This window comes from Phocoena phocoena, chromosome 11 (genome assembly GCF_963924675.1).
Source record: "Phocoena phocoena chromosome 11, mPhoPho1.1, whole genome shotgun sequence".
NCBI classification, from domain to species: Eukaryota; Metazoa; Chordata; class Mammalia; order Artiodactyla; family Phocoenidae; genus Phocoena; species Phocoena phocoena.
Window position 1 is genome coordinate 43,127,570 of NC_089229.1, and position 14,928 is coordinate 43,142,497.

General features: G+C 34.9%; 1 protein-coding gene across 9 annotated transcripts in view; it reads left to right on the forward strand.

Moving 5' to 3' along the window:
* Positions 1–14,619, forward strand: part of KCNC2 (potassium voltage-gated channel subfamily C member 2) — a 202,555-nt gene extending 187,936 nt beyond the window's left edge. The window contains exons 2-4 of one of the 9 annotated variants that reach the window (XM_065886956.1): positions 4,848–5,775; positions 7,844–8,008; positions 14,510–14,619. In XM_065886956.1, the coding sequence (XP_065743028.1) occupies positions 4,848–5,775; positions 7,844–8,008; positions 14,510–14,619 (1,203 nt within the window). Of the gene's footprint in view, positions 1–4,847; positions 5,776–6,171; positions 6,276–7,843; positions 8,009–12,630; positions 12,768–13,501; positions 13,564–14,267; positions 14,276–14,509 lie in introns of those variants that run through there. The other 8 variants (XM_065886959.1, XM_065886955.1, XM_065886957.1 and 5 more) reach the window with 8 other exon arrangements.
* The last annotated feature ends 309 nt before the right edge of the window (positions 14,620–14,928 follow it).

A 14,928-nucleotide genomic window follows, 5' to 3' on the forward strand; every position in this document is an offset into this window, starting at 1 on the left:
TATACCCAATAGTTTGTAGTTCTTGATCCCTACCCCTATATATTGCCCCTCCCCCCTTCCTCTCCCCACTGGTAACCACTAGTCTGTTCTTTATATCTGTGAGTCCGCTTCTGTTTTTTTATATTCACTAGTTGCATTTTTTAGATTTGACATATAAGTGGTATCATATAGTATTTGTCTTTCTCTGTTTTACTTATTTCACTTAGCATAATGCCCTATAAGACCATCGATGCTGTTGCAAATGGCAAAATTTTATTCTCTTTTATGGCTGAGTAGTATTCTATTGTGTGTGTGTGTGTGTGTGTGTGTGTGTGTGTGTGTGTGTATCTCTGCACCACATCTTCTTTATCCATTCATCTGTTGATGGACACTTAGGTTGTTTCCATATCTTGGCAATGGTAAATAATGCTGCTATGAACATTGGGGTGCATGTATCTTTTTGAATTAATGTTTTGGGTTTTCTTTTTTTTGGATATATATCCAGGAATGGAATTGCTGAGTCATATGATAGTTCTATTTTAGTTTTTTGAGAAACCTCCACTGTTTTCCACTGCAGCTGCACCCATTTACATTCCCACCAACAATATACAAGGGTTCCCTTTTCTCCACATCCTTGCCAGCACTTGTTATTTGTGTTTTGACGGCAGCCATTCTGACAGGTGTGAGGTGATATTTCATGTGGTTTTGATTTGCATTTCCCTGATGATTAGTGATGTTGATCATCTTTTCATGTGCCTGTTACCCATCTGCATTTCCTCTTTGGAAAAATGTCTATTCAGTTTTTCTGCCCATTTTTTAATTGAGTTGTTTGTTTTTTCTATGTTGAGTTGTAGGAGTTGTTTATATATGTAAGATATTAATCCTTTATTGTTCATATCATTTGTAAGTACTTTCTCCCATTCATTAGGTCATCTTTTCGTTTTGTCAATGGTTTCCTTTGCTGTGCAAAAGCTTTTAAGTTTAATTAGGTCCCATTTGTTTATTTATGCTTTTATTTCCTTTACATTAGCATATGGATCCAAAAAGATATTGCAGTGATTTATGTCAAAGAGTGTTCTTCAATTATATCTCAATAAAACTAGAAGAAAAAAAGAATAGTTCTAATAAAAAAATTAAATGTTCTGCCTATGTTTTCCTCTAGGAGTTTCATAGTATCTGGCCTTACATTTAGGTTTTTAATCCATTCTGAGTTTATTTTTGTATATGGTGTTAGAGAATGTTAGTTGTTGAGTTCAGTTACATATATTTTAATGCTAACCTGAAAGAGAAAATGATGAAACATAAAAATATACCACACTTTCCCCCTGTTTCTCTCAGCCTATTATATATACCTGGAGATTCTACTTGAATGTTTGCTTTGAGGTTGATTGACCTAATACCTTCTATGTAGAATCTGGACTCTGAGGACTTCTACTCCATAATTGCTAATTGGAAAAAAAAAGGGAGAGAGAGAGAGTTTGGGGCACTCTATGTTGCTAAGCATGGGCACTGAGCTTATGGAGAAAAAGTAACTACTCACTGGACGCACAAGCCAATATTTTAGTAGGATATTCCCAGCCTGAAACTGCCTTGGGTGAAATATCAGTTCTGTGATTTCAGTCAACATGCTACATTTTGTCTGGAAAGCTTTCTAACATTTTAATTAGTATTTAACATGCCTCTTTTTATTTTCATTTAATGCTTGTAGGAGTCTGTGGTCTTATCACAGGGGAAAAGGAAGAGAAAGATGGCAGTATAAGTTTCTTCCCCAACTCCCTGGTAAGATACAAACTTCATTAACAGAATGAATGGAAGCTAACATTGGCAACATTTGGACCTGTGAGCCAATTCAGTTTGCTTCAGCTGTAAATTTGGCTTTTTTGCTTCAATATGCGGACTTTCATTTTTCATTTCTGTTATTTCCTTTTTCACATCATTTTTATCCTCACTAGAATATAGTCTACCTTGTTTTGTTAATTTATTAATTCTTTTATTAATTTTTCCATCCTTCTATTCATCCATCCAGCCATACTAAATACTAACTACTGTGACAGAAGCAGGAGGTACAGAAATGAATATGACATCATTCCAGTCCTTAAACAGTTCCCAGTTCAGTGAAGAGGAAAAACAAATAAAACCTTCTTTTTCCCCATTTATTTCCTTTTTAATTCTTTAAAAATATTATTCAATCTAACCTCATATTTACCCATCTCGGCTTAACTCAGTGAGTCAGGAACAAAAGAAGACATTTTCTATATCCAAGACTCTTAGATTTAAGTTCAGGTAAAGTGCACAAGTTCCTTGCTAAAGGAATCCAAATGTGGCCCTCTGGATAATTCTAGATCTTCAAGGTTTCTGGAGTCACCCTTTCATTTGATACTCAAACTAAGTTCCTAATAAACTGAGACCCTATTCTTCATTCCATGGGAAGCTCTGTCTCCCAATATCTCCAAGGACTTTATTGGGAGCTGCATTTCTCCTTATTACATTTTACTTTTATTTGTTACTCTCTTATGGTTTTGAATCGCAGTACGTATTTTGCCTCTCGTGGTTGACTGATGTCCTCTTTTTGTTCTCCCATGGTCCAATGCCTTCATTACTCAAAGCACCTTCAACACCAAGCTGTTTTGTACAACCACCTTTTGCTGAAGGCCTAACAGAGCAAGCATCATCTTAGAATTTAATATTCTCCATTGGTCTCCCAAAGTTCTGCTGCTGTACCTGTGGGGGGATTTCTCAATTGTTTGTGCTCATGTTATGGGCCTCTCCTCCTTCACTTTAGAGACATTTTCCACTTCCTTCTCTTCAGAATTCAACTTCCTTCCAAGGTCCTCACTTGCAGGCTGATAGAGGCCAACTTCCAATTTCCTACCATGTTATTATGAAGCATACTTTGGTCCTCAGTTACAACTCTTGTTCTAGACCATACCTAGTGTCCTAAGCCTTTATAAATAAAAAATGACCTATCTAGCTGATTTTTAAGCAAAATAATGAGGTACTTCTAAGATGAATGTTGTATATTTCCAGGAATATCAAAGTTTGTTTCCATTCTTTATACTCTTTTTAGTTTCCGATTATAGTACTATCACACTCCAGCAAAGTTACAAAGTCTTTAAAAGCTAAAGATATACTGAGTTATAAAGATTACAATGAAGAATAATACAAATACAAAAATCATCATGTAGTTCTTTAAATTATGCTAATAAAAATATTTATAAATGCAAGTTCCAATGACATAAAAACAGACAATTTTTGGTTTCTAAAGTTTTGTGTCTTAGAATTGTGTATATTTAGAAACTATTCCGTTGCTTTGTTTATTCACAGGTATTTGTGTAGTTCTTTAAAGCAGATAATCTCAGGCCAAAGCTTTTTTTTTTTTAGTCTTTTTGTGTATCTCTTATGTATTTGGCGAGATCTGTAGATCTCATCCATTGAAGATCAACCAGGGGCAAAAAAAGAGGTGGTTTCAATCTCTTCTTGAAACTTAGATCTTTTCAGTGTCATGGTTGAGACGCAGGATATTAGGGAAGAGCTTTGGGTTTGGGATATACCCTATTATTTCTAAATAATGGCCTCCCTCCACTTGACTGATGACCTCCTCCTGCTGAATAATTCATTTGTTTAGACATTCAAGGAATAGTCTCTTGGTGTTCATTAAGCATGCTCAATCTAAGAGCGTTATCAGAGAGCACCAGAAATCTGCCAGCTTCTTTGAAAGCCTCTGGTGCTGACAAATGGCAACAGTGCCATTTACTAAAACAACTGGGTTTCAAGTTTTCAGATCTTTAATATTAAGAAGTATGTGATCCCAAGATAAATAAAGGTTTCAACATATTTGTATTCTACATTTGAGAGTTTGGTAGTTATGGGAACAGAATCGGGGGCAAAACTTACCAAGTTAGTGTCTCAGGTCTATCACTTTGTAATCTTATGACTTTGGAGAAGTGACAAACTCTGTGACTGTAAAAGGTGATGGTGTAGTGTTGTTATGAGTGTTGACGTGAGTCAATTACGTAAATTGCTTTGAAGAGTGTCTGGCGCTAGTAAGAACTATATAAGTGAGAGCTTTTATTATTATTCTGTATTAGTAGGTGTGTATTCATATATTATTGACCAAAGAAATGTTGAATTTAAAAAAAATCCTGCAACTTTATAACATATTACTTTAACAGTTGGAGTTCTTTTTCAGGACAGGAAGAAGACTGCCTTTTAATTTGTTCCTTAACTCTTTCTCTCTCTTCAGTCTCGATGCCTCCTCTTCCTAGATTTGCTTTTTTGGACAAGACTCTGCCTTAAGTTGATATAATATAAATGGTAACATAGCTCAAATTTTTTTTTTTCATGTTCATACCTCATGACAATCTGAACATTATAGAAGAAACCTACAGTTAAATATGGGTGGCTACCAAATTTCTGTCAGTGTGGACTGCACCTTTTATTTATGGTTGTAAATCTTGATCTAATATGTGAAGATCTCTAGGATGGTAAAAAATATCTGGAGCCATTGTCTACATTTATTTTTTTTTCAGCCTGTTGCCCTTTAACATTCTTTTGCAAGGATTTTTATGCTCTTTTCACAGGTATAGTGTCTTACACAAAAGAGTCAAATTATTTTCCAACATAAATCAAAACTTTTTACCTATATAAGCTGAAAACAGAACTTGAAACATATCATCAGTGCAACTCTAATGAATGTTCCCTACACATGTCTTCTTACACTTGAGAAACATGCCAAGTGAAATCTTCAAATATATGTTTATACTTTTTCTACCACAGGGATTGATACATTTAGATTTGGATTGAAATATATTATGTTTAGATCACTCTGTGTTTCTTCTTTTATTTCTTTTTTTTTTTTTTCTCTACAGTTTATTGCTTTTGCTTCTTTATTCTTCATCCTGGTTTCAATCACAACTTTTTGCCTGGAGACACATGAAGCTTTCAATATTGTTAAAAACAAGACAGAACCAGTCATCAATGGCACAAGTGTCGTTCTACAGTATGAAATCGAAACAGATCCTGCCTTGACGTATGTAGAAGGAGTGTGCGTGGTATGGTTTACTTTTGAATTTTTAGTCCGTATTGTTTTTTCCCCCAATAAACTTGAATTCATCAAAAACCTCTTGAATATCATTGACTTTGTGGCCATCCTACCCTTCTACTTAGAGGTGGGACTCAGTGGGCTGTCATCCAAAGCTGCTAAAGATGTACTTGGCTTCCTCAGGGTGGTCAGGTTTGTCAGGATCCTGAGAATCTTCAAGCTCACCCGCCATTTTGTAGGTCTGAGGGTGCTTGGACACACGCTTCGAGCAAGTACTAATGAATTTTTGCTGCTGATCATCTTCCTGGCTCTAGGAGTTTTGATATTTGCTACTATGATCTACTATGCGGAGAGAGTAGGAGCTCAACCCAATGACCCTTCAGCTAGTGAGCACACGCAGTTCAAAAACATTCCTATTGGGTTCTGGTGGGCTGTAGTGACAATGACTACCTTGGGCTATGGAGATATGTACCCCCAAACGTGGTCAGGGATGCTTGTGGGAGCCCTGTGTGCTCTGGCTGGAGTACTGACAATAGCCATGCCGGTGCCTGTCATTGTCAACAATTTTGGAATGTACTACTCCTTGGCAATGGCGAAGCAGAAACTTCCAAGAAAAAGAAAGAAGCACATCCCTCCTGCCCCTCAGGCAACCTCGCCTACATTTTGCAAGACAGAATTAAATATGGCCTGTAATAGCACACAGGGTGACCCATGTCTGGGCAAAGACAATCGGCTTCCGGAACATAACAGATCAGGTAAGGCACGATTTCAAATGCATGCCATTAAATACTTTATAGACCAGTATGTCCCTGAAATAGAAGGCAAGCATTCTCATTTTCTGCAAATTTTCATGAGTTTTCCATTCTACCTTCACAAAAAGTTTGTTTGTGTCAGGCTTGTAGATAGCTAGATTATAGCTTTTCTAAATGAATCCTAAGTAGAAGTCTGCACAGCTGACTATAGAGCTCTCCTGCTTTAGTGGGAATGCCCTTTGCTGATGGTACCAATATTTTCTTTTGCCTGTTTGTTGCTTTTGTGCCAATGTTTCTTTGTTTCCCTGCACGATGTGACGGTACGATACCGGACATTTTCCATCCTTCATTCTCAAAATGTTGATCTCCATATCATTTGGCTTGGCGTGTTTGTCTCAGTTTTATCTCTGCCACATGGGGCCATGCATTTTAACCTAATTCACAAGAAGAAGATATGTAAGAAGAATGGACGTTTACATTTCAAAGGCCTAAACACCAAAGAGGTGATATGTAAGATGTCCCTTTTCAAAGTAAATAGCTTCCTCAGTAATATTACTGAGGGTTCATTAAGTTTTCATTAATCTTAAATTAGGATATTTCAACATAATCCCTTTGGATTGGGTAAGGTGCTATGTAATATAATCAGCCCAACATTATTCAGGGGCTAGATGATCTGCTTTGGCTAATCAATGGCAAGGTTGAATTTCTCTGTGGATTTCCTTTTTTATGCACTCTGCATTGGGCTTTGTTCCCTCCCAGAACTCAGTTTTGGATGATTTACTGCTTGAATTGCTACTCCTCTCTATTGTCATAAATAATCTAGGGTTGATTGTAAGCTGACATTCAGTTTGCCAAAGTGATAGTCAATAGTGTCATCTCTAGTCTATTATGTCTACTACAGATGAAATATTTTGTAGTTTACACAATTTAGATTTTGTCCACTATGAAAAGTTAAGGTATATGCATTCCCTATAACTTAGATAGGTTTGATCTTTTTCTTGTAGAAAAATGACTTACTAGAATCCCATGTGAATAATTTTGCGTTATTTAGAAATAACACCAATTAAACAAAGCAAGCAAGCAAACAAACAAAAGAAAAGGCAAGTGACATTTTCACAGGTTCCCTCCTTAGCTTCCAAAAGTTATTATGGGGTACATGGAAAAAAAAAAAAAAACTGGCTGGAACTGAACTGCTTTTTCAAAGATTTTATTCGCAGTCCTTATGTTTATTTAGTACATTGTTTTGCAAATTCTGTCAACATGTATCTGAGAATTGTTATGCCAGGAATGTCTTTATGAAAGATGAAATTTAGCTGGTGTTACTGCTCTCATTAGACTGCTCTCACGTACTTGCGCAGAGCCCGTATGAAGGGCATGGAAATGAGGACACACTCTCAGCCTGGGCAAACATTGTTATTAGTTAGTATCTAGGCTGATAGGATGTGAAAGTCTTTGGCAAAAGCATATAGAAGTAAACAATTGTTTCAAGGGCATTTGAGAAGTTGATCTTTTTCCACTGGTATGCTCAAAAATATTATGTCACCTCAAAATAGAGAACCTGGACATGAAGTTTGTGAACTTCAGGATTATTTTCATTACAATTTATTGGGGAAAATTACTTTCAGAAAATAATAAAAGCATGCGTCTTAAAGCCCTGCAAAGACAAATATTTACTTAGGAGTTTTTCCTTCAGTAGGCTCCACTTTCAAAGATGTCTATTTGCATTAACTAGATAACATGTCAAAAATGGAAAGATATTAACTTGTGTGCTACTTCATTATCACACTTATTTTGAATTCACATTAATTTTGTAAAAGTTATTGTCCTATTAGATAAAATCCAAAATGAAGTTAAAATTTCCCAAAAAACATTTCTCTCCTTTTCAGTACATTTCCATTTTGCTCCACATAAATTTTTGTAATGAGTGATGAAAATTCTTTTTCTTATCATGATGTGATTATTGTGTTTTGTATATCGAGTGACTGTACTATGGACATTCGGCGTAAACTCTTTGTACTGTCTCATTTCCTCATCCATCACTGTCTGTCAATGGGCATGGTGCTGTGACCAGTGTTATCAGGTGACGACAGTACAGGAAGTGAGCCGCCATTATCACCCCCAGAAAGGCTCCCCATCAGACGCTCTAGTACCAGAGACAAACACAGAAGAGGGGAAACATGTTTCCTACTGACGACAGGTGATTACACGTGTGCTTCTGATGGAGGGATCAGGAAAGGTAGGCATGCATTTAATCAGATCCTAACAGGTGACTTAGCAATTAAATGCTGCAAATATATGGAGTGCTGTAAAATGCTCTTTCATCATTTTCTAGGAGCAACTGTGCAATCATGGTGCTCTTTTCCTCATCATATCTTCTCTCTTTATAAACATTTAAAAATACATATCATAACAGCCGACTTGATTGTCATATCTAAAAGGCATTTCACCCTTTTTTTTTTACATTTTGGTTTTTCATTTGTCTATGGGCAGAATTGTAATGAAGTATTTAAAAATTAAGTCACTCGTCTAATTAATACAATGGATTCAGCAGTCTTTAAAAGTTATCATTTTTCCTACAATGAATTAAACTCACTAATTGACACTATGCATATATTTGATAAGTAATTAATAATTTAAAACAATAATAAAGCTTTTGATAAGTAATTAATAATTTAAAACAATAATAAAGCTTTTTTCAAAGTAAAACATTAAACGTACTCTAGTTGTCTCTTATCCCGTATTTGGGCAACTTTTCCTAGTGGTTTACCTGAATGTCAGAAGGTTGCTAAGGTACAAGATCCTCAGCCATATAGAACAATATACCCAATCACAGGAAAGGCTACTTGTGTACTTACAAAATGTATTGATGGAATTTTTCTTCAGGGCAGTAATAATTCTAAGTTTATTATTTTTTTAATTGACACTGAACAGTGCGTGGCACATAGAAGATACTTAATAAATATTTGTTGAATGAATACATTGTATCGGACAGACATCTTTGTTAAGGAATATAACAGGATACTGAAGCTCCACTCCAGCACAGTTTCATTTCCCTAGATTGTGCCAGGTGTCTATGACTATTCCTTAGGTGCTAGTTTTTGTCTTTTGTCTTTGTTTTTGTTTTAGTAAATTTTACGAACCAACAGTTGGACCCTTTTCTTCTCCTTAAGAAATAGTTTTGTGACACTTACAACGCACCATTGTCAAAGTGCTGGTATGCTCTTAGATTACCTCCTACTTTGAGAATTCCAGTGGCTTTAGTGTCATGGTTATTTTTCTCTGTTTATTGACAGAATAGAGAAAGAACTATTAATTTCTTATGAAGAAATAATAATTTCTTATGCAGTTGACTGAATTTGAATGAAAAGCCACTCCAAAACTTCCACGTTAGTGCAAGTGCATTTTTTAAATATTGAGCTTATTTGCTATTCATTGCAGTTTCTTCCTATTGAATACTTTACCATTTTAAGCCTAAAATATTTATTTTGTGATGACTACTTTCTTTGAAATAGCTCATTACCCATGTTGTGCTTCTCTTTCATTTCTTCTGAGCACTTTACATTGTTCTTTCTGTCTCCACACCTGTGAGTCGTGAAAGAGAAGACAAAGGACTCTTCTTTTGTTTCTTTAATATGTAATATTTTAAATCCTTCTTCATTCTAAGAACTTTCAATCTCTACATCTATCCCTTGCACCAAAATGTATTTCAATCATCTTAATAGATTTATTTGATTTTTTGCTATTTTACATTTAAATATCATGTTACAACAATTTTTAAATATTTTATAAAGATAGTTAATATTCTGTCATAGTATTTGAGCAAAATATATGTACATATATTAAATAATATCTAACTAATAATATAGAACATAGTATTTTAAGTGTATTGTAATCTTAAATCACTATACATGTATATACATATATACTTATACATGTATTTATATTTTTTTATGTAATATGTGGTTAGATTTATGTGCATTTTGAGCATCATTCAATAAAGTATCACATGCAATATTTATACTAGGGTTACATGTTTAAGGATCTAGATAGAATTTTTTTTTCTAGGTTAGAAAATATTTTGAATTTTAAACTGTCAAAGGGGATCACATTTGAAAAAAGACTGCAAATTATAAAGCACTATATAAATATAGTTTTTCCATAAAATAGCAAACTTTCATGAGCAAAGCAATTCATAAGATATTCAGTTTATATGAGAAAACTATACATTCAATCTTATTTCACAAATACAAATTCTATCAGTGAGAACATCTTTGAAAACTCATCTATGAGTTTTTTATTCTTTGTCATTTCTCACCATAATCAACTTTGTTTTCATTCTTGCCCAATTCTTTTGCAGATTTGTGTTCTTTTCCTAGGTCTGATAACATTTCTGGCTAATTTCACTTAATCTTCTCAGTGTCTTATTTTGTCATGTCTATTAGAAATCCATTCATTTCTTCTCCTTTTTCCTTTATGTAGATTAGAGATGTCTCCTATTACTCCTACTCAGATATTTATTTCCTATATGATTTCTTCCTTGCCTTTCAAATTGGTTTCTACCTTAGCCTGATTTTAGAGTTATGAAAATTCTCCCCTATGTACATGAGATAAATGACTGGATTCCCATTGTATTATTTTTCTATCAACAAATGTAAATGTAGTTGGGCATACATTAAGAAAACATGTGGATTCCCTAAAAGAGTAAACTCCCAAAACTTAGAACCTGTGTTTTCATTTATATAGTAGTTTTATGAAACCATTTTACATGAACACAAACATACCCATTGATAGTACATGAATAGGAAGTTTCAATACTGTCCTAAACTAATATGTGCTCTTAAAAGCTGTATAAAGTGTATACCATGTATTGGGTTCAACATTGTTTATTCTCATGAATTATATTTTTAGTCATTCCATTCAGTAGAAGTTTGATAAGGCAAAATTTTATCAAATTTTCTGTTCATAAATGAACCTCCAGAATAAAGGAACAATATATTTATATGAATAACTTATAATTTTACTAATTAAATACTTGTTACTAAATTATAAGGGAAGTCTTCTCAAATGGACATTGAAATCATAGTTATTAAAAATAAAAGACCTATAAATAATATTTATGTTAATAACTATAATTCAGAAAAGTAAACATTGAGAATGGCAACCAAGATTTACATGTAACTAGCATGATTAATGTAAATTGTCAAACAGATTTTTCACCTTTTTGGAAGTCTTATAGAGAACATGGTGACAGTGAGGACAAAAGGTACATTTTTATAAGGATGAATTTTAGTTATTAACAACCTCTTTGTTTCATACATATTCGCTAGTTCGCTTTTAATCAAAACCAATCAATGTTTATAGTCTAGTTTACATTTTTCGGTTACACTAAAAATCCAAGTCAACTTGTATAAATTATTCTTTCTACAATTTCCAGTGATATTTCCAATCGCATTACAGAAGAGTAGTGATAACTAGCCCTCCAGGCACGTGAAGATCCCTATGTAAGAAAAAATGACTTGCAATTCCTTTTTAATTATTTAAGACATTCTCCCATTAACTACTCCATTAGCTACCAAAGGAGAATGAAATATATACCTCCTCCCATGCTTTATAGCTCAAAATACTAACAAAATATATAGGCAGATAATTTTCTCATTAGCAGAAATTATGTCCTAGAGAACTTCATTGTAGTTAATGGAGGACATAAATTTCCATCTACAAAATATCAAAGAAGACATCTAATCTGCTGAAAGTTTGTGGGTGTATATGTAGGGAGAGGTTCCTATTATTCCAATCTTACCCCACAGTAGAGCTATTTAGTTTTCCTATCTACAACACTTTTTTCAGTGGAGCTGTCAGAACATTTATTTGCTAAGCTGTATAATATAACAACTTTTTCAGTTAATATTTGCCTGGCTTTTAAGACAATTTTACTTCTAACTTTATACTAGGTACTCCCTTCCTCATTTACCTGCCTCTAATCTTTTCTAATAACAAGTACTGCAATATATGAATCCTTCCAAAGGTGACCTTGATGGGGTGTTGCTTGAGTAGCTAAGGCAAATCAATAGGTTAGAGCTTGTGGGAAGTATCTTTCATTCTGTAAATTCATGATGATCATGAACAAAAGATTAGAATGCACGATAATAGAAAGAAAAGGTGGATTAAGATCAAATTGTTCTCAATTCCTGGCAGGGGAGAGTCAGCTGAAAATATATAATCAAAATCAGACTTTAATTTACTAAAATTGTGACTCAATTTATATTCATTTCTTTTCTTTTCTTTTTAAATACAAGGGAGGCATTCATTCTACATCATCTAGATAATGGCATTAAAAACCATTATTTAGGAATCATCCTTTTAACCCCATAAGGCTGGAAGATTAAATATGCTGGAAAAGAGCTGTCCACTTAAAGTTAAGCATGCTTTATTAGCTTAGTAATAATAAAAAGTGAAAAGAGAAAAAATAGCTCATTTTTTTTAAGGAACATATTCTGAAATTTTAAAATATTTGCCAAATTTATATCTTACTTAAGTTGCTTTGCCTAATTCTTAAAAGCTTTCTGATATTGTGTATGCCAAAATTACATCAATACAGACTGTAATGTGCGAACGAATAGATTTTGAAGTATTGCAACAGTAATTTGTGATAGCTGGTTTAATCTTTTGGAAGTGACAACTACAGTGAGCTTCATTTTTTTTTTTTTTTAGAGTTGTAAATTGTCTCAATATTGAATTCTTTGTAAACAAGTTCTTTGAGCTCAAAAATAGCACTTTTGATTACCCTGCATGATATTGTTTGTCTTTGTCTATTTTCTGGTTGAATTCAACTGATGTCTGTGCATTTTTTCATAAAAGGATATGAAAAATCCCGAAGCTTAAACAACATAGCGGGCTTGGCAGGCAATGCTCTGAGGCTCTCTCCAGTAACATCACCCTACAACTCTCCTTGTCCTCTGAGGCGCTCTCGATCTCCCATCCCATCTATCTTGTAAACCAAACTGCATCAGTCGGCTTAATTGTCTTAATTCAAGTACTGTTTACCCCATAATGGAAATAATTAAACATAGACTTACTCCAAGCTCCATTAATACAGTACCAATCCTGCATGATACTACTATCTGAAGTCAGAAATGCCATTTGGGTAGCCAACAAATCTTATCCTGGCTTTAAATGAATCTTATCCTGGTAGTGCTACTACTTCTCCATATTAATTGCCCTGATCTCCTTTTGCAATAAAATGACAGATAGCATCAGATATTGGCCAGTACCCTAATACATAAACATATCTTCAGGGAGATATATTTAAACCAGTGTGCTTCCAAATGCCAACCACTTCATGAGAACTTCATTTCTTGTGACTCTCTAAACCATTCTGAAGATGTCTGGGATTCTATTTTGATTGCTCACAACATGACTTTGGTCAGCTCATTTGCATGGACCATCTTGTCTCTATCACCTGAAAGCAATGTCACAAAGTTCGGGGACCATGGATGGCTCGGGATATGTGTACTTGCATCGAACCATCCTGCTGATGTGAAAGCACTGGTCGACTGTTCTGCATGTTGAATTGTGGGGCATGGAGGGCGAGTTTCTCCCTGACATTTTTTTTTTTTCCTTATTCTTTGAAAAAAATATTTGTCTTAAAAGATTTAATTTCTTGATTGATTTACTTTTGTTCCAAAATGCTGTATTGGAGTTCTGAATATCTCTGGTTGTTTGCACACAGATAACTGCAAAGAGGTTGTCATTACTGGTTACACGCAAGCTGAGGCCAGATCTCTTACTTAATGGCTTGGGGAAGGCACAAAACATGAGAGAAAGGTAACTGCCAGCCAGGCTTGCATTGTTTAGATAGGAATTGCTGCTTGGTACTAGAGTCATATATTTTTTTTAAATCCCAGAATTTGTCATCATTTTCAGAGGCAGAGTGCCAAATATCATTCAAAGCTCTTGTCATTTTTACCCCCTTCCTTTATTTTAATTATTAATTTTTTTGCAAACAACAAGGAGCATTGTTGTTCACAGGAAGCTTTCTTGACCAGCCTTAAATTTCTGACTCACAGGATTAATCAGATTTTCAGGCAGTATTTAATCAGGTGCTTTGTCCTGTATGTTGTTCTGTCCGTTTGTCTTAGCTCCCTGTCTTAAGTGTATATGCCATCCGTCTCCATGAAGCACAGAAATGCCTTGATAAGGTGTTCATGATTTTAGTACTGGGTCTTCTCCCCTGCCCCTTGCCTTCTTTGGTTACTTGGAACAAGCCTCTCTGCTTGTTCACTCCGATGAAACCCCCAGGGTGTCTTATTCAGTCCAAGTGGAAGAAATTCTGTTTACACATCCCTACAAATGCAATAGCAGTAGTGTGTCTGGTGTACTGGGCATGAGAGGGAGGAAAAATGTCATACTATAAATTGAGAGATAAACAATATTTCAGAGGCATTTAGGATCCTAGAGACTGCTAATTCCTAATGCTCATGTTTATTTTCAGTTAGGAAGATAATTGTCACTTTTATGATTGGCCACATAACAAGTACTACTTTATATTCCTAAGTCCTAGAGCATGACCTGCATGTCAAAGACCTTGTACAGCAATGTATTTACTCAGACATAAACATCTGATATTTAGAGATTCAGTGATGCTTTTGATAACACCACACATAAAAAGTTATAATTACACACAGCTTTATAGTAAAGAAATTAATATACTGTCTGGTGCTGCTGTTATTGACTACAGTGTTGTACAGAATTTATCATGGATTTTTGACTGCTGAAAAAGGGACTGTGGAATTTAGCCATACCAAGGACTGTACTGGAAACAGATTTCTGCTGCTGAATGTGCCCTGATGTGACCAGGTTGCACTTGGAAGAGATCCTCCCGTCTTCATGAGGCATTAAAAGTTCGTAAAAGAACTGTGGATGGAACTCATTTGGTGCTCCCCGTATGAGTGGTCTGCTTGTGGACTGGCCAGCGTCCATGAAACAACTGTAAATACCAGCGTGTGTGCATGGATCAACAGCTTTGGCCATCTCACATCAAAGGAAGCCAGATTCATGATCAGCATCTCTGGAGCTTCAAGTAAGGCCCATACCTCTGTGAATTACCACCTCATGGAGTTGCAGTAGATTGTGCTGTGAATCATAAAAGCAGTGATA